At 35.4% G+C, this 23,512-nt stretch overlaps 1 protein-coding gene across 1 annotated transcript; it reads right to left on the bottom strand.

The window, feature by feature from the left end:
* Window positions 1-456: 456 nt before the first annotated feature.
* LOC121428316 lies at window positions 457-19,477 on the bottom strand. The gene is made up of 15 exons (XM_041624872.1): window positions 18,893-19,477; window positions 17,795-17,846; window positions 17,073-17,289; window positions 16,465-16,663; window positions 16,018-16,148; window positions 15,303-15,370; window positions 14,803-15,016; window positions 9,804-12,201; window positions 8,936-8,973; window positions 6,957-7,001; window positions 6,111-6,242; window positions 4,051-4,133; window positions 3,470-3,597; window positions 2,931-3,054; window positions 457-1,909 (listed from the first exon to the last, which is right to left on the bottom strand). Exons 1-15 carry the CDS (start codon window positions 19,322-19,324, stop codon window positions 1,803-1,805), a joined length of 4,368 nt encoding a protein of 1,455 aa, XP_041480806.1. The 5' UTR covers window positions 19,325-19,477; the 3' UTR covers window positions 457-1,802.
* Between the last annotated feature and the right edge of the window lie 4,035 nt (window positions 19,478-23,512).

Below are 23,512 nucleotides of genomic sequence, written 5' to 3'. Positions count from 1 at the left end.
TCTTGTTGACTTTTTACACACAATATGGAAACAGGTCTGGTGATTTGGCAAAATATCTTATCGTCAATTTTGAAAAAGTGTACTTCTTCAAATTGGCAATACATGTACTTTCATCAGAATCATACATGCATCATTAAAAGTAACCACTTTCTCAACAATTAATCCATTTTGAAAAGAACACAAAAGCAGTGAAAATATCAAAATCCAGGTGAAACTATTAACTGATTTTCCACTGAAAATGTATCTTCTTCCTTCTGATTAAAAAAAATAATTTTTAAAACCATCACTCACATTCAAACTACATTGTAACTTGTATAATTGTACTAATGAAAGTGCTGCCAATTCGAAGATGGGATGAAAGAAAGTAATGATCAGCAAGGTGGATCAGGGTGCATATATCAAAGCAAATATTAAAAGAACAAAGTGCCACTTTTTGTGCATTATTGTTTTGATTAATTTCAATCCATTCATCTGCCTTATCTAAATTTAAAACAAAAAATATTCGAAATGAAAGTTTTAACTTTTATCTTGGTGTTTCATATTTTTTCCCTTTTTTTTAATACCATTTCAGCCAGAATTCATGAAGCTTCAATCCCTATGTTAAATTACATGATAAAGTAACAAGAAGAATTAACCCCCCCCCCCAGGTTGTATTCTGATAATTAAATCAAGGGTTAACCAAAATTTAAACTAGAATTTTAAACCACACTTCTAAGAAATGCTGAGCTTCATAATACTCTTTTCATATTCATGGCAATTATAATGTATCAATTCATTAAAATTCATATTTTTGTATTTTTCATTCTTCTAGTTTTATGTCTCAAATAATCAATTTTCTGGCTTTTTGCAGCAAAATAAATAAAATTTTGATTTGTTAATGAGTTGACAAGTGGCACTCCATAAAAGTGTGGTATAAGTTAACCCAGGTTTAGCAAAACCATGGCTATGAGAATACACCCCCATGTTTAGGTTTTCAATTCACAAAAGTGGTTTGTAATTTAACATCATCTGTCGTCAAATGATGTGACTTAACCCTTGAAAACAGTTATTCTACAACAAAATCAAAAGATTCATTCAGAGATTTCAGAATTATATGGTTCCACAATGGTATTTGAATGGGGTGGGAAGGAACCTCTGTTATCAGATTTGTTAAATTGTTTCCTTTTGAAGTAATTATAATCCTAATGCAAGTTGGATGCAACATAACTCTAAAAAGCCTGTGTACTTGACTCTAACTGTAATTTTTATGCAACCCTTGTGATACCGTAAATCATATAGATTCAAATGTGTTTTGTTTTTTCTCAACAGCACAGCTTTAATTTCAAGTTGAGGGAATGATCAATGTTTAACAGATTAGTCTAAAAACTCAAACCCTATTCTCATTGCATGTGGATTTTTTTTAAATTGTAGTGTGATCCTCTGTGCATCAGCTTTCCCAGTGAGGATGATTGAACCTTGTAACATGAAGCTTAGTGATTAATTGTGAGGTTCTTTATGATTGATCATACACAATAATCAATACAATCAATCATAGTAATCAGCCTTAAAATCAATCGCTAAGCTTTATGTAACAGGGGCCCACGTCACAAGATTATATCCCTATGACGGCTTGCCTTGCAAGTTCACAAGGAACAAGTTCAGGCAGGAACTTGAGCTAGACTTGTTTATTATACTGTAGTATCGAACAGAGTCCGTGCATGCAGGGTATCTTACTTTGTACTGCGCCACCAGTTTAGATCCCAAGGACACCTTGCTGGAGAGATCATCTAGTTATATTCCCAGGTAAGTTATTAGGTCAGAGGTCAGCATACCAGGGTCTGAATATGTTGCTTGTAGGCTGGAGAGAGCAGGTCTGCACCGGTCATGCACTGTCGGACGCTGTATCCACTGGCAAGAGGACTTGATTCATCTGAATGGGAAATTAAACAGATATATTAAGTTATTGACCATCACCGAGAGGAAGTTAGAACAAGTGATCTATACTCAACAAAAAATATAAAGTCCCCCCTTGATCAAAATGTTGTAACTTCCCAATCGGATAATTCTGAGATATAGAAATTCGCAGGTAGTTTTTGTCACTCATTTTCTGTGGAAAAAATTAGATTTATTGGTTGAGTCATGCATGAGTTATCAAAGATTAAAGCAAAAATGACAATTATTTAAAGTCTCAATAGTCATTCAGGGGGTAGTGTAACAGAGTTGGGCAAAATATGACTTTTTATGGTGCTTATACCGTTTCATAATCCATCATCAATCCATCATTAGCCCCCAATTATCATTTTTTAAATCCCTCAAAATGAGTCTGGTGACTTTGAAAACGAGGTTTTTCTCCCTTTATTTAATGCATGCTCACTCATCCATAAATCAATTTCATTTTTGCTCAGAATTCTGCCCATAGGTTGATAAACATCACTGCCAAATGATATTGCCAAAGACATTTTTGCATGAAAGTCCCACCATAATGAATAAGGGGTTACTTACTCTTAAACCTATGCACCCATATACACAATGTATATGAGAGAAGAAATCAAAATGTTAAAAGCAAAATTAGGCTTCATTTGTGATTTTATTACTTCTGTGAAGAGTTTTTTCATGAAACTTCAAACATGGCTTCAGAGTGAATAAAACAACAATAAACTGTACAATCACAATACGAGCTTGAATTTGTTATAATAATAATATGCAATTTCTTATATAGCGCTTAATACAAATGTTTCTAAGCGCTGCATACTATTACCCCGGCTTTAGCACGGCTACCCTGATCGGTCGCATCAAGCATTAAAGGAATTCCTTCCTACCGGGTACCCATTTACTACACCTGGGTTGAGAGTGGCAAATGTAGATAAACGCCTTGCCAAAGGACGCTACTGCTGTGATGGGATTTGAACCCCGGACCTTGTGGTTATAAAGAAATCTCTAGACAATAATACCTGTATGTGTCCATTTGTCCTGTGCAATGTACATAACAGCTGGTATACAGTACTGGGCTACTCCAAGCTGATTGGGGTCCGGGCAGTTCACCATCCACACTGGTAGGACAATCTTGGTGTAGAACTGAAAGAGATGAGCAACATGTAAATACTTTTAGCAATTTCAAATAAAATAAGATATCCAACTTCATTCATCGTCACTCCAATGCGTTTGAAGATGAGCCAAGTTTGAAGATTAATCCTAAATGGTTCTCTACTCACTGCAAGACGAAGAGACATTTTCAGGTATATAATGAACTCAATGATTCATTTGACATTTGACCTTTTAGCTTGATGCTGCCCCCCTCAAAAAAAATATTCAGATCATCGTAACTCCTTTTAATTTATACAAGCTTGATCCAATTTTGAAGTTATGTGACCTGTCATAATGAGAACAGAAATGATGAGAACAGATGGCCCGAAAACATAACCCCTCCAGCAAATAACTTCTGATGACATAGGCATAATGTGATACAAGACATTAGAAAAACTCCTCTTACCTCTGGACAGCCCATAAACTTGTCAAGTGATTCTAGCTGAGATGGATTCATACAGTATACACAACCCTCAACAGAACTCTCAGGAGAAAACTCAATATTAGCAAAACCTCCAGCTTCTAAGTCTTCACCTGGACATTTTAAAGAAAAACACCCAAAATATTTCTTGAATTAATATTCAATGATTTCATTCATATACTCCCCCCCCCAGTTTCCTCCTAATTAATTCAATATTTCATAAGTGTTTTAAGTCAAGTAAAACAAATATAAATGTATATATATACATAAATCTTACATAAAAGTCATGAAACTTGTAGTGGAAGTATAATCCATATGATCATGAGCATAAACAAAATAACTCAGTAAACAAGAAATATCTCATTGGAAAAGGACAGACATCAAGGTGACAAGAAAAGAGCAAGTATTTATTTCTGTTATGATAACTCCCGCATGAACTCAGCAGGACAGCTTTTTGCTTGTATAATGCCAAGCTGGTAAACAGCCAATTACATCTAAGAAACATTTTACATTTAAGTTATTTAAAAGCTTTTACATATTTAATTATACATGTGATGTAAAATTACCTTTCTTATTGAATTTGAGAGCAAAGCCGAACAGAATACCCCAAAGCCTCTGCTCGGCTTGTGATCCAATATACATAGACAACCTGTTAATGTAAAACACATGCAGTGGAAAAATATTATTCGTGACTCGTCTATAATTGAAAAGATAACACAAAATAATTACATTTGGTATAAGAGATATTAGACATAAAATGCTTTTCATTTTCAAGTTCCAATCTTAAATTCATATTGTTGTGTGCAACTTACAAACAGCTTTATTGAACAATGAGCACCTTTAATCAGCTGTGACTTGGGTAGGGACGGTTGTTTTCTTTCTACTGGTAAATCAAAATTTAGTATATGGTATTTACTTTTCATGTGAAAATTCATTGAATTTACCTTTGCAAAATAGAATTCATGCTTTTGATGTGTACATTTTCTGCAACATAACAGAATCTGCATTTTAAATCAAGTTTGAAATTAGTTTCCGGAAACAGAAAGATTATTGTTTTAAAACAATCACTGTTCCTACTTAAGTCAGAATGATATGAAGTGCATCATTAAATGGACAATTAGATAATTGGTATCATAAAAGCTATACATATATGAATGTATTTGATATTCTTGTGCTATAACTACATGTATACTGTACTTTGTACACCTGGATGGCATAATTTTCCCTTTTTTTTGGGGGGGGGGGAACAAGACAATAAATTACATATACCGTAAGGGCACTAGCATTCAACCTGTTTGGAGGGTTTCCTCAAATATATAGAAATATGGAATTCACCTTAATTTCAGACCTGTCTTATTTCCAAGAGCAAATGCTGGTTATTCTTTTTGCGTTATTTTCTTCTTCAACCCGTCGACTGTGTGCACAGGCGATCGAATTATAAGGCGATGGTTTTTGGCACTAGTATTCAACCTATCAATGAAAGATGACTCTGTCTCTCAATTTGCCCTTGTCCCATCCGACTATGGACTAGACCAGGGGTTCTCAAACTACGGCCCGCGGGCCGGATCCGGCCCTTGGAGCTTCTCAATCCGGCCCACGAGACTCTGCTGGGTTTTTAAAAATTACTTTTCAGTCACAATATGAAACATAGCTCAATATGATTACATTGTGTATCCAAGTAGACCTAACCGTAATAAAAGTAATGACAGTCAAATAAATTTGACTTTTAAACTAAGTTTAGTGGAGACTTCTCTGTCTGTTCTGTGATCTAGAGTCTAGTTTCTTATAAAAATAGATGACCAGCGCTGTTCTCGCCATGTTTGGATATTCATACAGGTGCGAAAGTGCATTTTCCACAATGAACATTTTAAAGAACTAACTCATATCGAAGCACCTCGACATTTGCACCAGTGCCTTCCTCTGGCAATTTCACCTTTTGTGTCAAGGTTCGAGCAACTTGTTGCTGACAGACAGTGTCACTTTTCCCATATTGAAAGTGATTAGGAGACCGACACCCTTATTTGGGTCTACAACAGACATGCTTTATTACGAAATCTACTTTGACTACAAAAAATATTGATACTTCAAGACATTATCTGTCTCATCAATACAAGGTATGTATAGGTACAATCTAGATTCCTTTTAACATAGCACTACAATAAATTTTGTTATCATTAATATTGACTCTCACTGTATTTTGAAATCAGGTTTACTTGGAGTCTCATCAGGCCCTTCAAAGAAAAAGTTTGAGAACCCCTGGACTAGACCATTTGAGATAAGACCAAACAGGGATTAGTCAAAGCCAGAGATTTGCATAGATCTAGTTTAGCAATCTAAACCATTTTGAGATTTGCTATCTATCCTCACTAGGTTGAATACTAGTGCAATTCAGTGCAAAAAGTCATCACTGCATAATTCGATCCTCCGCATATACAGTCGACAGATTGATAAAGAAAATACTGACAACAGATTACCCTGGAAATAACAAAGGTATGAAAGTAAGATAAATTCCCTATTTCTAAATACAAATGTATTTACGGGAATTAGTCCAAATCTTTGAATTATGCCGGGTTGAATACTAGTGGCCATACGGTACTGTCATACTCTATTCTAATCCATTTCTTACCTATTTGGGTTCATGGTTGGTCCATATGAGAAATAGTAAAGCTTCCCTGGAGGGGGGCGGGCATTGATCTTAAAGCAGAGGGGTGGGAATGGGGCCAGAACAGGAGCATCATCAGTCTTAGTCTTGGCATGCCTAGAAAGGATAAAAGGTCAATACATGTAATTGTATATTCAATTCAAGCACACTTTGGTCCATATTCAGTACCTTTGGGTGCACTTCTAGGAGCCACAAAAAGGTAAAAGTAAGGATGGGGAAAGAAAACAAGAACGCACACCGAAAGAAAGAGAGATATTTTTGAAGAGATGAATAGAAAATTAATTGCTTCGATAATGCAATGGAGATAACTTCAGCATGATGTTGGAAAAGGCACATGTTTTGCATTTGTGCCGGGCACTGTTTTTCTAGTTCCATGTGCCTATACTTATCTGCAGTGAAAAGCCAGATAAAACAGAACTTTACAGCAGAAATCATTATCTTCTAAGAACATCATTCACTATAATATTTTCAGCACAAAAACAACAGATCAAAACCTAATAAAACAATACACCAAAGGGTAAATCAATTCAAATAAAACAATTAATGGGCCAGCCCCCCCCCCAATCTTCCTTGCTGATACTTTTTATGGGTCTATGATCAATTTTCATATTACTTGGAATATTTTTTACTTATTTGTCAAAAATTTAATACCACATTGAAAAACTGCAAAATATTTCCTGACATTACTGAAGATAAAATCATTTAGGAAACCGAATGAGATATAAATCAAAATAATGGACAATAATTTCATATCAGTAATGTTGTTTTATCTTTGTAATATACATGTACTTTAAAGGTTTTAATTCATACCTGGGTTTTGAACTTGCAACAACCTCAAGATTAGCTGATTTACTCCTGCAAGACATGAATATAAGTGTTTTAATAACCTTGATGAATATCTTTAAAACTAAGTATACAGGAATAAAAAAATACATACATGTACACGTAAAATGTTGAAAATAAAACAGATGTAACAGAAGAAAAGTAACTGGATATACAGTTAAACTAAAAAAGTTTAAGGGAAAAAAATGCATATAAATAATGCTTTCACCTTGAGTAAAAAGAGATACCTTAACTACATTTGACCACATAAATTCAATTAATAAGAGTTTGGAGTACCGGTGTACTTCAATGCAAGAAGAATTGAGGTTTGATTAATTTCAAGATAATTACCTTCGTCGGTAGTGCCACATTACAACATTGAGGAGAGTAATCAAATCATTTCATCCACACTGTATTTCTCAAAAGCAAAAACCAACTCGACTCTCCGAAGACTTTTTTTTTTAAAGGAAAGTTTACAGCTGTTTATCCAGAATCCTGTTTTTCTTATGCTGATGAGACTGACAAAAGCTTAAAGAAGCCAATGGTGCATCTCTCACTGTTTGACTGACAAACCATTTCTGATGGCAAAGTCTCTAATGAAATGACTGAAGGCACTTTTGTCCATTTATGAGAGAAATGATTAATCAGGAGTTCTTAATAATGAGATACAATGTAAGAGAATTCATAGAGCCGTATCTCTTACAAAGGTCAAGGAGTGGGAAGCAAACATTGGAGGCAGATCAGCCCCCTGCCTCTACTGTCAAATACTCTCCAATGAGATACTGCCTAGGAGTGCAGTTTAACATTGCTCTTCTAAACGATTTTGAATGCCTGACTATGGGGTAAATTATTAATTGACAAAAAGCTAATAAAGAGGCCTTGGGTATGTTGGAGCTAAGCAATTTGTTCTTTATAGACACGGTCTTTGTCTCCATTTCCTCTGGTTGCAAAGCAACAGGTGGATTCTACTCTGGAGTCACATGGCACAGCTTGGGTTGCCTAGCAACAACACTCTCATCTATGGAAATGAGTTTTCTCAGTCTACACCATATTATGTACTTTGCATAGAATAGGGAGCATTTCACTGACATGGATTTATTCAGTTCTAACAGCTGAGAAAATCTATCTATCAGGATATCGAAATATATTAAATATATTCCACATTGCCTATCAAGGGGGAAACTGGATATTTAAAAAATGATGAGTTTGAACACTTTTAAATGATTTTATTTTCTTCCAGTATACAATCATCTGCAAATAAAAATTATATCACAGCAAATACATTCATATAACCATTATTTGATACCATGGAACAATTACTAAATAATGGAATGTTGCACAAAAATTGATTTTTTTTTTAAGGACAAATCTACCCCAACAAACAGTTCATTTGAATAAAAAGATAAAAATCCAACAAGCATAACACAAAAAATTTCATCAAAATCGGATGTAAAATAAGAAAGTTATGCTTTTGCTAAATTTCACAAAACAGTTCTATTCACATCCTCGTTGGTATGCAAATGAGGAGACTGATGACATCATCCATTCACTATTTCTTCTGTATTTTATTACATAAAATAGGGAATATTTCATTTTTCTCCTCATTGTCGAGTGAAACGACGATTAATTTCTCCCTGAACATGTGGAATTGGCACTGTTTAATACTATATGATTTAGTCAAGTTGGTCCTTATTGTCAAATCTAAAAAAATAATATTGTATAATTCAAACAATAAAAAAACAAAAGAAATAGTGAGTGAGGGACATCATCGACTGTCTCATTTGATTTGTGCATATCTTATTTTACATCCGATTTTGATGAAATTTTCAGCATTTTGCTAGTTTCATTTTTCTCTATTTCTTCAAATCATTATTTTTCTGGGGTGGACTTGACCTTTAAATGCCTACACAGTATGCACAAGATCCACACACATGTATATAAAGTCATATAAAACAAGCAATACTCACTCATTTTCTGTTATTTCAGTTCCAAATTGTTCTTGTTGCTGAATTTAGATAAGGAATAATGTAATATTCAGGTGGTAATTATACATGTATAACCAATGAAAACAAAATTAAAATAGACTATACCATTTCAACTGAATGTTGCAAACTTATTGTAAATACATTAAAATATAATGAATAATACATACCCTGTAGACACATACTCCAAAAACATTGAACAGTTTAGGCACAAATCCATATTCAAAGAGATAGCATTCCCTCCATACTGAACTATAAAAGTCTTTACAAATTTGTAGAAGAGAGAGTAATTTCAAATAATGGAAAAGACAAATGTAGGAAGCCTGGATAATCAATTTAAAGCCATGTATGTACTTTCTTCATGTGATATATGTCTGTATGTAGATTCATGTGAATACCTAAGCTGTTAGAAAAATGCTACCATATGGAATTTTACTAAAATGAAATCTACATGTAAGGGATCATTGATCAGTATTTTACATATCAAAAGTTCAGCAATTGACAAGTTTACATCATTTTATTTTGCAAGGAATATCTTTTGAAGAACAAACAATGAATCAATAAATTGTTGTATCTTCAGTCTTCTTATTTAAAGAAACAAAAGCATGAGGGGCTTAAGTACATGTATGTAACTTTTCTAATTCAAGTTGAACATAATTTTCAATGATTTCTGTCAAAATCACTGTTCAGATCTATTTTCTCATGAAGCTTTGTTTTACAATACTGATACATTTTCAGTGAGATATTACAAATAAGATAAATGTGTGATAATTGCACACACCTTTGCTACCTTTGCCCAAAAGTCCATATCAAAAAGTGAAAAGATATATTTGAAGAAATAAGGTACACCTACCTGAGCTTTTTGATCCAAATCATCATCCAAGTTATAATCTTCTTCCATCTCATCTGAGAAGAGTTGACTGGCTTGAGTCACTGCTTCAGACATCTCACTTCCACATCCACTATCACTCATTGTATCAACATCCTCAGAGATGATCTTGGCTTCTCTTCCTTCTTTTGTTCGGCGATGACTGGATGGACGAGATAGCCTTGATGAGCCTGGTCTGAGCTTTGCGGAGACAGGACGTTGCATGGGTGTCATGGAGACACCAGTAGCTAGCATAATGTCATTTGGAAGTCCAGACTTCGGTCTTGCTCTTGATGACCTCGATGTCCGAAGGTCATCTCTATCTTCATTCCATGCCTCCCTTGGTGACAATAGATCATCACTATAGCACCCAGTACCTGGATGAGGGTCACCAAGAAGCATCTTGTACTCCAGAACAATATTCTGCTGCTGACTGGATTCATCAAGAAGTTCCTCATCCTCAAGCTCTGGACGATTCTGGATGTTATCTTGTCCAAGTAATCTATGTAAAGAGCTATCGGGACAAACACAGGTGTCCTCATCAAGTCCGCAGTTATCACAAAACAGGAATGGATCATCAACTTCTGGAATGTCATCATAAGAGGACATCTCCTCTTTCCTGTTCAAAGCCTGAGCTTGAATTTCTTTCAGCAATTGTTCTAAGCTCTTGAAATCGATCTCCTGGTCCTCTTCATCACTTTTGGCTTCTGTGTTCTCAGTAGGATTATTACCATTTGGATTGTTTTTAGGATTATCATCTTTATCCTTCCCATCTCCTCCTCCTTCTCCACCTCCTGAAGCCCCATCTCCATTAGAATGGCTGCTGTTACCACCTTGACCTGACCCACTACCACCACCCGCTCCATCCCCACCATTATTACCACTACCACCACCTGTTCCTCTATCACCGTCATCTCCATCATCCTTTTCCTTTGTGTCCTTTACATCGTCATCCACTTCTTCCTCTTCTTTCTTCTCTTCTTCCTTCATTGCACTTGATAAAATTTCACTACTCTCCTCTCCGAGTTCATTATTTTCACAATCCTGAGTGACACCTGATACAGAGGTTGTGGCGTGACCAGAATCACTTTTGTGGTCTGCGGTATTAGAGACAATCTCACTTGTAGGTGACATTTCAGCTTGCTGCTGATCTTCAGCTGGCAGAGTCTTTTGTTCTATTTGGCTGCTGGTAATACTACTATCATTTTCATTGATAATTATTGGTATTGAATCAGTACCTCCTGTCTTAACAGGATCAATGTTTTTTGTTTGTGGTATGACATCATCAGATGGGATAATATCCCCTGTGGCACTTTGTTCCCTTGTAGGGTTTGTCTCTATATTATTGCTTACACTATGGCTCTCTATATCTGCACTGACTGAATCATCAAAGGATGGATTATTGTTCAGATCTTGAGATTCTTTTTGGTGGGATTCATTCAAACCAGGCACAGAGTTATTATTGCTTTCATCTATTGTCTCTTTCGTATTTTCTACAAGTTTTGATCCATTTGACTCATCTGATGCATTCTGCATATTAGGCTCACTTTGTACATTTGGCTCTACAACATCAATCCCTGTATTCTCATCTGTTGCTTTTTCTGATACTCCACTGTCTCTATTTGACACTGGAAGTTGTTCAAGATGCTCTTGTGTAGTGACTGCTTCCTCTACAATCTCGCTTTGCATAGTCCTCTGGTTTTGTTCACTGATATCTACCACATTATTACTATGCGTAATACTGTCTTTCAGAATGGATGGTGAGCCACTTTGTTCAGGGTAATCACCATTGGACTCACTTTTATCATTAGGCACATTTTCTGATTCAACATTATTGCTATTTGAAACCTCATTATCAACACTGGGCTGGGATTCGCTTTTCATTGCCATAGGTACATTTTTGTTTTCACCGCTGCCATCACCTATTTCTACAGTATCTAAAGCTAGATCCTTCTGTTGGACACTCTCCAGAGGGTACTCATCATCATAGCCATTCTCAAGTTCAGTAGCATCCGAAGGTTCATCATCCACCTGTGTCAGGTCATTTCTGGCCTGAGAGTTCTTCTTGACCATGTTACAAAGGATCTCTGCTCTACCCCCACCAAGTTCACTCAGGTAGTCACTCATATTGGACTCACTAGCAGCATCAGATAGCTTATCTGCATCGCCCCCGGCAGTCAGATGCTCTGCATCCGGAATAGCCATGCCCTCTTCCTTGGCTCTTGGACTCTCTGTGGTCTCAGGACCCTTAGCATCTGGGTCAACAGCAGGGATATCAACTTGGTTGATGACACTGTCATCTACTATCATCACCATGCTATTAAATGGAGCTATGGATCCACTTCCTTCCACCATACTTTGTGATCTCAGCTGGCCTTGTTGCCTGTCATCGCAAAAATAATAAAACATATATACATTATTAGACTAATGAATATCCAAGCTAGCATTCATTGTCTGATTGGAAAAGCATAGCAGTTTAGACTGAAGTAAAGTTCCACAAAGCTGCTACAATACATGTAGTTTATCTAATACAGCTCACATGTGGTATCTGCTAAATTTGTGAATAAGACACAATCAGCAGAATAGATGTTATAAGCTCATCGGAATCATCTTTCTCAGAAAAAAATCTGATATTTTGGAGCATGGAAAGAAAAAGGAATGTCTATACTTTAAAAGAGGAAATTTGATACGGCAGCACTAATGCTGATAAAGAATGTTCTACTCTAATCGATTAGCTCTTGTGAAGCTTCATATCACTCTCACTTGTCAACAAGAACTCGATGATGTCACTGAATCGTAGCTGGCTGACAAACTTTTTCCATCAATATCTTTACACAAGTGGAATGCCTCTGGCCGTCTCACCTGCATCACGCGGTTCAATATAGCAGCAGTGCTGACTTTGAAAACTACTCTAACTCGCACAAGATGTTCAGTGATACATGGTTACTCTTATGTCCACTTTTTATGAACTAGACCAATAAACTTACAGAGATATGATGGTTATTCAACAAAGAAACCCAACATGGCCAAAGTTCATTGGCCTTACATGACCTTTGACCTTGATCATGTGACCTGAAATGCGCACAGGATGTTCAGTGATACTTGATTACTCTAATGTCCAAGTTTAATGAACTAGACCAATAAATTTTCAAAGTTATGATGGTAATTCAACAGATACCCCCAATCGGCCAAAGTTCATTGACCCTAAATGACCTTTGATCTTAATCATGAGACCTGAAACTTGCACAAAATGTTCAGTGATGCTTGATTACTATTATGTCCATGTTTCATGAATCAGATCCATAAACTTTCAAAGTTATGATTGGAATTCAACAGATACCCCCAATTCGGCCAAAGTTCATTGACCCTAAATGACCTTTGACCTTGGTCATGTGACATAAAACTCACGCAGGATGTTCAGTGATAATTGATTGACCTTATGTCCAAGTTTCATGAACTAGGTCCATATATTTTCTAAGTTATGATGACATTTCAAAAACTTAACCTCAGGTTAAGATTTCGATGTTGATTCCTCCAACATGGTCTAAGTTCATTGACCCTAAATGACCTTTGACCTTGGTCATGTGACATGAAATTCTAATAGCATGTTCAGTAATACTTGATTAACCTTATGGCCAAGTTTCATGAACTAGGTCCATATACTTTCTAAGTTATGATGTCATTTCAAAAACTTAACCTCAGGTTAAGATTTGTTGTTGACGCCGCTGCCGTTGGAAAAGCGGCGCCTATAGTCTCACTCTGCTACGCAGGTGAGACAAAAACAGGTATACAAGTCCCATAATAGCATTGTACACTAACAGGAATCAACAAGCATTCAGGCTATGTTTGGATTATTGGGAAGTTGTCAGTGATTGTACTAACTTGTTTTAATCCAGTTTTCTCACTTTGAATTACCCTCTCCACTCAATTTTTCTTCTTCTAAAGTTCCGGGAAACTTAATCTAATACCAAAGATGACTTCCTTCAATATCTCAATCTACAAAGAACATTCTAAACAAAGGTTTGGAGGATCCAATTATTGTTAACACACAATATCTCGCCGTCTAAATCTTCACCTAATCAGAGCAATGCGGTGCTACTATGCCCTACTTTAACATTAGTAAGCAAATAATAAAATGGTGGATTATTAGCCATATCACGATGCACAATGCAGGATCGATGTTTTTCTATGAAATTTCTCCTGGAAGAAGAAATAAATTTGCAAACACATCAAAAGTTCAATTTCAGTATTATGGTACTAACCCTATCTCACACACTTCCTTGTGTCAAAGTAGGACAGTACAATTCGGCCGTGATCTGGCAACACTACGTAAGTCATTTTTTGGCGTTTTTCAGTTTTTTAGTGTTTCTTATAATATTGAATACGCTCTTTCATCTGTCAAAATTTCAAATTCTAATTCCAATTATTTTGGGAGATTCGAAACCCAGTTTTTGTAAAATTCTCTAAAAAATCACTGAATTTAAAAGGCAGAACTACATAAGTCGACTTACAAAAGTAGTTTTTCAAGCTTTGAAGAGAATTAAAAGGCAAAACTATGTAAGTCTACTTATGTAGTTTTGCCAGAACAATAGCCACAAATGAAGGTGATTTATCAGGCAAAACTACGTATCTCCCAAATTCTGCATTTTACCGGTCGCTTTTTTAAAACATACGCACTTTACCTGATAAAATCGATTACACACTCCAAGCTTTTTATCAGGCAAAACTACGTATGTCACAAGGTACGCGGCCGCGTGGCCAATGTTTATCAGGCAAAACTACGTATGTCCTCCGCATGGCAAAGTTTTATCAGGCAAAACTACGTATCTCTATTACTTTGCCATGCGGAGGACATACGTAGGCCTGATAAACATAAGCAAAAGAAGCAATGTAAAATATTCAAGCTCGAATATCTCGGAATGGCAAAAAAGGAGATACGTTGTTTTGCCAGATCATGGCCGAATTGTTATCAATGAACACTTACATGGATGGTTGGCTGGCAGGGTAGTTCTCTCTATCTAAGGACAGAGCTGAGACAATAGAGTTCCTATGGATAGATCCTTGCGTGGCTGGTCTGGTATGTCCTGTGCTTCCTGGTGATGACCTCTGGAAGACATCAGGAGGTAGCATACTAAGTAGTTCTTTCTTCCGTTGCAGTAGACGAGCCTTGTCTGCTGTTTGGCCTTCATTACCATCCTCTGATTAGGAAAAGACATCAAAATTGTTTGAGAGTTGCTACAGAATTTTAGAATTTTTCGCTTACTGAAAAGTACTACAGGTAATCATGAATATTCTACTTGGGCTTCAGCCTATTATGGTTGGAAAGATAGACATTCCATAAAATATTTAAAAGGAAGTTGATTTACTACCACTTGACCCACTGCTCATTTTTAATATTACTTTCTGCTAGTATTTGTATCATAAAGTATTTCAATAAAAAGGATTATGCATTCTATTGACACAAAAACCCTTCCAATTTCTTACCTGTTAGTATTCCTTGGCATTCTTCTATTCCTGGTCCATCCATCTTAAATGTATGTAATGGCTTTAGCCTAGGTGAAGAAAATTAGAGGTTTCACGATTCAAAATTAGAATTGATATGTGCATTCAATCCCATGTATGGCTTCACATGTAGTTAATATGAAAATGGAATAAAGGGACATAGAAAGTAAATTTATTACATTGGGCAAACTAAAATGATGTAAAGTAGCTAAAAATATTTTTTTGGAAAACAGGTAATTTTATTTGTTTGTTACATAACAAATAATTATGAGGCCGTCGTCAACATCAAGCAGGTCGCTCATGACGACGGTCTCCTGCGTTCTGAAATTGAGTTAAATAATATTTTCATATGCTTTTTTTTTTATATTCAGAAAGAGATTGTAAATGATACGTGTGTCTAAAATGTATATATATGTAAAATCTATGTAATAATTGATTATGTTGTATTATGTTGAACATGTTGAACGCAGAAATAAATTTCAAGCAAACAAATAACAAATGATACAAATAAAGTGTAATTAATGTGTCAGGTGACTAAATATTTCTTATGTAATTAGCTTTCACTACCATCTCCCGAGGAGTTGTATATTAAAGTTTGAATTGTACACGGTGTACAAACAAAATACAAATCATGAATATTTACGAATGCTAATCATTTTATCCAAATAAAAGCTGAAAGAAATTACAATATACTTACTTTCCCTTTAACAACCTGCCTCCTTTGCGACTTGAAGGTGGGTCCTGTTGCCGTGCTAGAGCCTGGGTTACCTCATGCAAGGCTAATAATGTAGATTCCTTCAAATCCTGGCTTGGAGACAAAGGCCTTTCCTGATAAGAAAATATTAAAATTATGTTTGTAAATATAAACATCATACCTCAGAAGTGTCTTTGATCAGATTTCTTCTATTAATATATGACTGATGTAATGTAATCTCATGGTTAAGTCACTGAAAGATAAACTACTATGTTGGAGCATCAAATATCTTCTTTGGCAACATATTGATTTACAAAACTGGCATTAAAAATTTTAAATCATAAGGTTCAACCATCATAAAACCTCTGTAGCAAAATAACAATATATAAATATTTCATTACAAAATTATGGAGCATTTGTTCATAGATTAAATCTGAATCATTCACTTACTATTGGTGTTGAATTATCCACACTGTGTTTGAATGGCTGCGAGACTTGGTAGTTAGCCTTGAGTGTAGAGGCATCTAGAGGCAAAGGAGCTTGAATAGGAGCAAGCCTACGTCTCCCCTCATTGGGAGTTGCCTGGTGAGGCCAGAATCGGTTTCCTAGTGACCACAATGATGGAGGACCAGCCAAAAATGCAGAATTTCTATCAGGAGTGAAAAGACAAAGAGACAAAAAATAAACTTAAGATGATTTGATGTAAGCATTAAAGGTAAGTGACACATACGTATACATTTAAATGCTTGAATTATTATTATTGCTTCTCTCTCCCTTTTCTTAATAAAAAAAATATCCCAGAGTAGGTACATATCCACTGCGATCATATTGTGTATTGCTGAATCAAAGGTCTGTAAATCTAGTACATTTGATAGAAAGGGGTGCTTTCAATAATTTTCAAGTAAAAAGTCATATTATGCAAGTCTAATACACTCACACAAATAATACAAGTAGAAATCCTGCAATCAAATATTGCACTATGAGCATGTATTGAACAACAAAACAACATATGCCTGAGAACAGCATGAAGCATTTTAGTCTCTCGTTATTCAACTCACTTGTGAGTAAAGAAAGAATTGTAGTTGTGCAGTGATGATCCGGCCCTAGAAGGCACCCTTGGGGTACTCTTTCCTCCTCCATAAGGAGAGAAGGGAGGATGGTTAGGAGTTTGTGATCTCCTCCCAGATGTGGGTGGTATGAAGTCTGGACTGATTCTCTTTGGTACAGATCTACCTGGCTTTTTGGAGAGTTGTTTGCTGGAATTTGACTTTCCTTCTGTATGATTGTGTAACAAGATTGGAGAAGAATGGATTTAGGGATTAAGAAAATTTTATATTCAAATACCACACAATAAATTTGAAATTTCTGCATTTTGTTGTCTAAACATATTGTCTGTTCTAAAATGGTTTACTAAGTCCCCTCTGGGACTGGAAAGTTGGTAGCTGAAATTAAACGATATACTTGATTTTTCAACTGAACAAAAATATGGCATTTTTTCAATATTTTTTTAAGTACCCAATATTAATTTCATAACTTATCAATTACTAGAAAATGGAGAAAAACCAATTGAATCAAGTTTTGTCATGGTATGATATAAAAAAATTAATAATTGTGTACTTGAAGTATGACTCATCACAAAATTATTTTTTCAGACTGAAAAAGGAGAAATAATAATAGGACTTGGATATTATAAAAATGATATTGATGTTTTGATTTTAAAGCAATACACATGATGCTAAGATGCATTGGTAATTGGTAGAAATAGGTAGAAATTACTTACCAATCAGTATTTTGTCAGCTGGTAAAGTATCAACACTAAGAAATGGAGCAGGCTGAAAAGCAAGAAAAAACAAAAGAAAACAATCATATCACAAAAGCTTGGATCTGTAGACTACTGAATGTTTAAAATCATTACTATTGTGGACATAGTGATTAGAACAATTTACAACCAGTCTTGCTACATTTACAGTTAGCCTAGTGTGAGCCATCTTTGTATATTGTACATGTATTTCCAATTTCATACGCAGAAATCAACAGAGAATTTAAATTGACTCAACACCCCCCCCCCCAAAAAAAAGGATCTATACATGTACAATGCATCCAAGCTCTATCTAACATTTAATTTGATAATTACTAACAATTATTGGTCCTGGACACTTTGTCAGATTATCAAAATAACTTTGTTCAGTGGGTGATGGGTGTGCCGTAGTCAGTATAAAAGTCATAATCCCCTATTCATTTGCAAAATAGCTGGGCCGAAATTCATATCCTTGGTTAAAGAATAAGAAGCCTGTACGACAATACACCAGACGGTGGACTGTACTGTTTCCAGAAGAAGAAAGCATTACTACTGTGAATAAAGTGGACATGGACCAGGTCAAGGAGCTAGAGAGGTATACAAACCTTGCATTAATTAGTGCATAAAGTATCATGGAGTCTAGCAATACAAAAATTAAGGCATTATCTGCATTCCTCATTTCCTGGTTTAAGTCACCACTCCATTCACTGCCGTTTATTTCTCCAGCAGCGGTGACTTCTTTCTTTCCTCTCCCATTGACGTTGTACACAAAGAGCACACACACACTGACGCACACGAGAAGAGACTTGAGAGGTGACTTATTTCAGGAACAGGCCAAAATTAACATTATGAGAAAAGTGAAAACTCTAATTTTGTAATAAAACAAAAACTAAAAAAAACAAGAAAAGATCAGGAAAGCGAGGCGTGAGGCAGCAGCACTCAGTCAGACTCAGAATCAGATTCAGTCTCACTTTCAGCAAAGACAACATGACGATTTGTGATAAATTTAGAAACATTCCTGTGCTGTATTTATACGTTAAACTCCTGAATTCCAGTTGTGTTTTATATTCATGTGCCTACCTCTTCTGGTTTTCTTGGGCGAGCACGAGATCGAACGGCCTTTCTCGATGAAGGAGGAGAACTTGAATTTGATCTGAAGTCGGAAGAATGCTTGGAAATCGAAATTGAATCGATAATTGGCATCACCATCACACTCTCTGGAATCCCACTTTGCTGTGAAGCTTCCATAAATGGATTTCCAAACTCTTGGTGACCATTCTGGGGTCTGGTATTTTGCTGGATGTTCATCGACCCCAGCTGCTGCTGCGGGTTGAAGGACGGGCCATTCCTAGGGTTCATCCCACGCATATCTCCCGGCGGCCCAGCAGCCGGCGATCCGCTAACTCCGTTGGAGCCCCTGAACTGCGGGGTTATTTCCACTGGGTCTTTCCATGTTAGCGTCGTCGGTACCGGCTGTTTGACTGAATCTTCTGTCGGAGATAAAGCTTGCATGATGTCTGCAATCTTTTGTGCCTTTTTGCACAAGAATATGCCTTTAGATCACCATATTCTTAGCACTTTTCGTATTTTTTCAAGTGATGTCTCTCCTCCAGTGCAGCGCCGGATCGGCAGCCATCTTGGATATTTTGCTAATTTGCATAATTGATGAATATGTATTGGAGTAAACCCTTTTTGTAGTAATCCGCCGCTCTTTTAATTTTCATTAAAATAGATTAAATACATGTTAAATATATTGAATATTCTTCAATCATAATTATAAGGTATATGAGATAATATTTATTTCATGTTTCAAATCTTAATCCTATTTTTACAAGTGTAGAATATACTTTACTAGCGCATGTATATCACCTGAAACAGTTGTTTAAGCTGCAAACCGTCCTGACAACCGTTGCTATGCTAGTTCGTTGTTTCGCGATCATGAAGTGACGGATCTCCGCGACGGAGGGGTCGTAAATAATTTAACTCCCCTTTGCATCCGATCAACTAAACTGAAATAATTATCATTTTCATACCTTTGTATTGATATTCCTAATGTTTTTTCAAGACTGTTCCAAGGGGATTTTTTCACGTGTTTTGAAAAAGAAATTGGGCCTGATCCTCATGCCGGGTCCTCATGTTAAACTTTTAGTCTCAGAGCTAGGGTTATGTCTTCTAAGTCCTATATGGAAAACTCACCTTTGTCATGCTTTAAAGGTTGTAATAAAAATAGGGTTTCTAGAGATCTAGGAAAAGAAAATAAAATAAATATATCATGTACAATATGATATAATATAAATTTAACAAGTGCTATCATATTTTACCTATTTTTTCGTTTCTCCCCATATTTTTTTTCCTTTGGGGGGAAGGTCCCCAGCCCCCACCCCCATTGGCGGATCCAGGGGACTCGAGGGCCCCCCCCCCTCTATTGGCGTAGCAAAATACTAAATAAATAAAAGGAAAAAAAGGAGGGGAAAAGAAGATAAGAAAATAAGATGAGAGGAAGACTTTGAATTGTCACTACATAAAATTGTCGCTCGCTCTTCGCGCTCGCATTGCATGTTAGGTGATATACATGTACATATCTTGTTCAATATTCAGCTTAAAAATCAAGTTTGGAAGTCAATATACAAAACATATTTCACTTCGGAAATCGAACTTTCATTATTTTGTTTGTTTGTGCTCTGTAAAGAAAATGTCAGTTTTATGGTCTGAATGTTAACATTTTTCTGCTCGGGCTGCACGGCTCGCAAATTTTGATTTATCAGGTACCTATTATATTCGTGTATTCCATAAGTTTTCAAAATATCCCTTTTCACGCCTGATCGTCAACACTTGTCAGCTATGTATAGCGCTGCACGCTCGCACTTTGAGTGGCGAGTTATATGTCTCAATATTGATTATACAACAATACTTATATATCCATCATGGCAGTAATTCAAAAAAATTGACTCGCAAAGTTGCGCTTGCATTAATGTTAAGAATATATTAACACATGATTCATAATTACACAAGTGCTTGAAATGTCCAGTTTTCAGGCCATATTTATCATCATAAATCATCATAACCATAGATCGTTGAAAAAATATAGCGAAGAATCTTTCAATCTTAAATTGTCTGCCGTTGATTGGTCAGATTTAACCCAATGCACTGACGTAAATAAGGCTTGGTCAATTTTTCAAAATACTTTTATTTCAACGTTGAATATGATAGCGCCTCAAAAACGGATTAGAATTAAACAGAGATCAGAAAACTGGATGACTAAAGATATTATTTCTCTTATTCGAGAAAGAAATGTGGCGTATAGCAAAATGAAGAAAAATCTAAGCGATCAGGATTATGACACGCTTTCCAAAAGATACAAGAAATTAAGAAATATGGTTCAAAGAGAGGTGAAAAAGGCCAAATTAGAGTACCTTCAAAATAAAATAGAAGAAAATAAAAATGATTCTAAAAGACTTTGGCAGAATCTAAAAAGTTTGGGATTAAAAAAGAAAAATGGAAAGGACCAAGAATTAGTCGTTTTAATTGATGGAGAATTATGTCATGATAAGATAACTATTTCCAATGAATTCAATTCCTATTTTACAAATGTCGCAGCTACGTTGGTAGATAAACTTCCATCTTGCAAAGACATTTTTAGTGCAGACAGTGAAAAGATTCGTGAATTTTATGAAAAAAAAATATAAGCCAAGATAAATTTGAATTATTACCTGTTAGTGATCAATTCATTTTTAATGAGTTGCGTAAATTAAATGTATCAAAAAGCACTGGTTTAGATTTGATACCTGCTAAATTTCTAAACGAAGGAGCAAAGAGTTTGTACAAACCATTAAATTTCTTGATAAATCTATCTATCTTTACTAGCACTTTCCCAGAGGATATGAAAATTGCAAAAGTAACTCCTATTCATAAGAAGAAAGATAAAACTGCTGTTGAAAACTATAGACCTATCAGTGTTTTAAGCATAGTATCCAAAATTCTTGAAAAGGCGGTATGTGTTCAGATCGAAAAATATTTTAAAGAAACTGATATGATTTACGAATATCAGTCAGGTTTTCGACATGACTATTCGACCGAGACATGCCTTATTCACTTGACTGATTATCTGAGAACAAATATTTCTACGGGACAATTCGTTGGTATGGTACTTCTAGATCTTCAAAAAGCATTTGATACAGTTAATCACGGCATCTTATTAAAAAAATTACAAATATTGGGTTTTAACCAGGCTACTGTAGCATGGTTCAAATCCTACTTGTCGAATCGACATCAAGTAGTGGCTATTCGCGATATTCGTTCCAAAATTATGCCTATAACGTGTGGAGTTCCACAGGGAAGTATTTTAGGCCCAATCCTATTTTCAACTTATATCAATGACATGTCTATTTGTATAAAAGCTGGCTGTAAATTATTATTGTATGCAGATGATAGCGTACTACTTTGTTCAAATTCCAACCCAAAATTTGTTGAGGAAAAACTTAGCGAACAGCTGTCTACATGTGTCGATTGGATGACTGATAATAGATTATCGTTACACTTAGGCAAAACCGAAAGCATTCTGTTTTGTTCTAAAAGTAATCATAAAACTTCATTTGAATTTGAAGTATCATACAATAATAAGATAATTCAGAGGAAAGAATCTGTAAAGTATTTAGGCATTGAGTTGACTAGCTCCCTTTCATTTTCATCTTTAGTAGAATCAATCGTAAAAAAGGCGAATGCCCGTTTGAAATTTTTGTACAGGTATCAAAGTTGTATGGATCAAAAAGCAAGGCGTATTCTCTGTTTTGCACTTATTCAGAGTTTATTTGACTATGCTAACCCTGCTTGGTATAGTGGCATAAGCGAACTCGATAAAAAGAAGTTGAAAATTATACAGAATAAAATTGTTAGATTCATTAACTGTTCTGGTCCCAGAACCCATGTTGGCTATACCGAACTCACTGGAGCAGGTTTTCTTGAAGTCAACAAAAGATCAAAGCAGCTTATTTTGCACCACGTGCATAAAATCTATCACAATAGATCGAACCATTACATTGGATCAAACTTTAATCTCGTTACCGAAATACATATAACTATAATACAAGAAACAGCCATTTCAACTTTTGCTTACCAGAAAGGATAGGGAGTATTGGTAACTCCTTTTATTACAATGCTATAAAACATTGGAATTCCCTTCCCAATTATATAAAGGAAATAGGAAACTTTTTGCATTTTAAGAGGAAATTGAAAGAATATCTTTCACTTGAGAGTCAAAAAGAAGATGCAAATGATATGTTATACGGTTGATTAAGCCTGAATACTGACCTAGGTCTTTTCTCTTCTCTACCAGGTATTATTATGTATTTTACATAGTGTGATTGAAGCTTCGATATGTTCTTTCTTCTATTTCTATTTCTTTTATCTCTTCCTATTCTCCTCTTCGTGTTGTTATTGTTGTCAACGTTTTTGCTGTTGTTCTTCTCCTTATTTATTTTCCTTCGTTATCAGTTTCTTCCGTCTCCTTCTACTCCTCGTCCCCATTATTCTTCTGTTGCTCCTCTTCCTTCTCCTTCTCCTTCTTTTCTTCTTCTTCTTCGTTATATTCTTGTATATATCTAATTTATTGTCTATATATATTATTTATTGGTAATACTAAATTCTGATTTTTTTCCTTCATTTTTAATATGTAAATAGTATAATTGAACCATTTTATTATCT

This window comes from Lytechinus variegatus, chromosome 15 (genome assembly GCF_018143015.1).
Source record: "Lytechinus variegatus isolate NC3 chromosome 15, Lvar_3.0, whole genome shotgun sequence".
Classification (NCBI taxonomy): Eukaryota; Metazoa; Echinodermata; class Echinoidea; order Temnopleuroida; family Toxopneustidae; genus Lytechinus; species Lytechinus variegatus.
The sequence above is the reverse complement of the archived record's forward strand: the minus strand, read 5'-3'. Positions and strand labels throughout refer to the sequence as shown.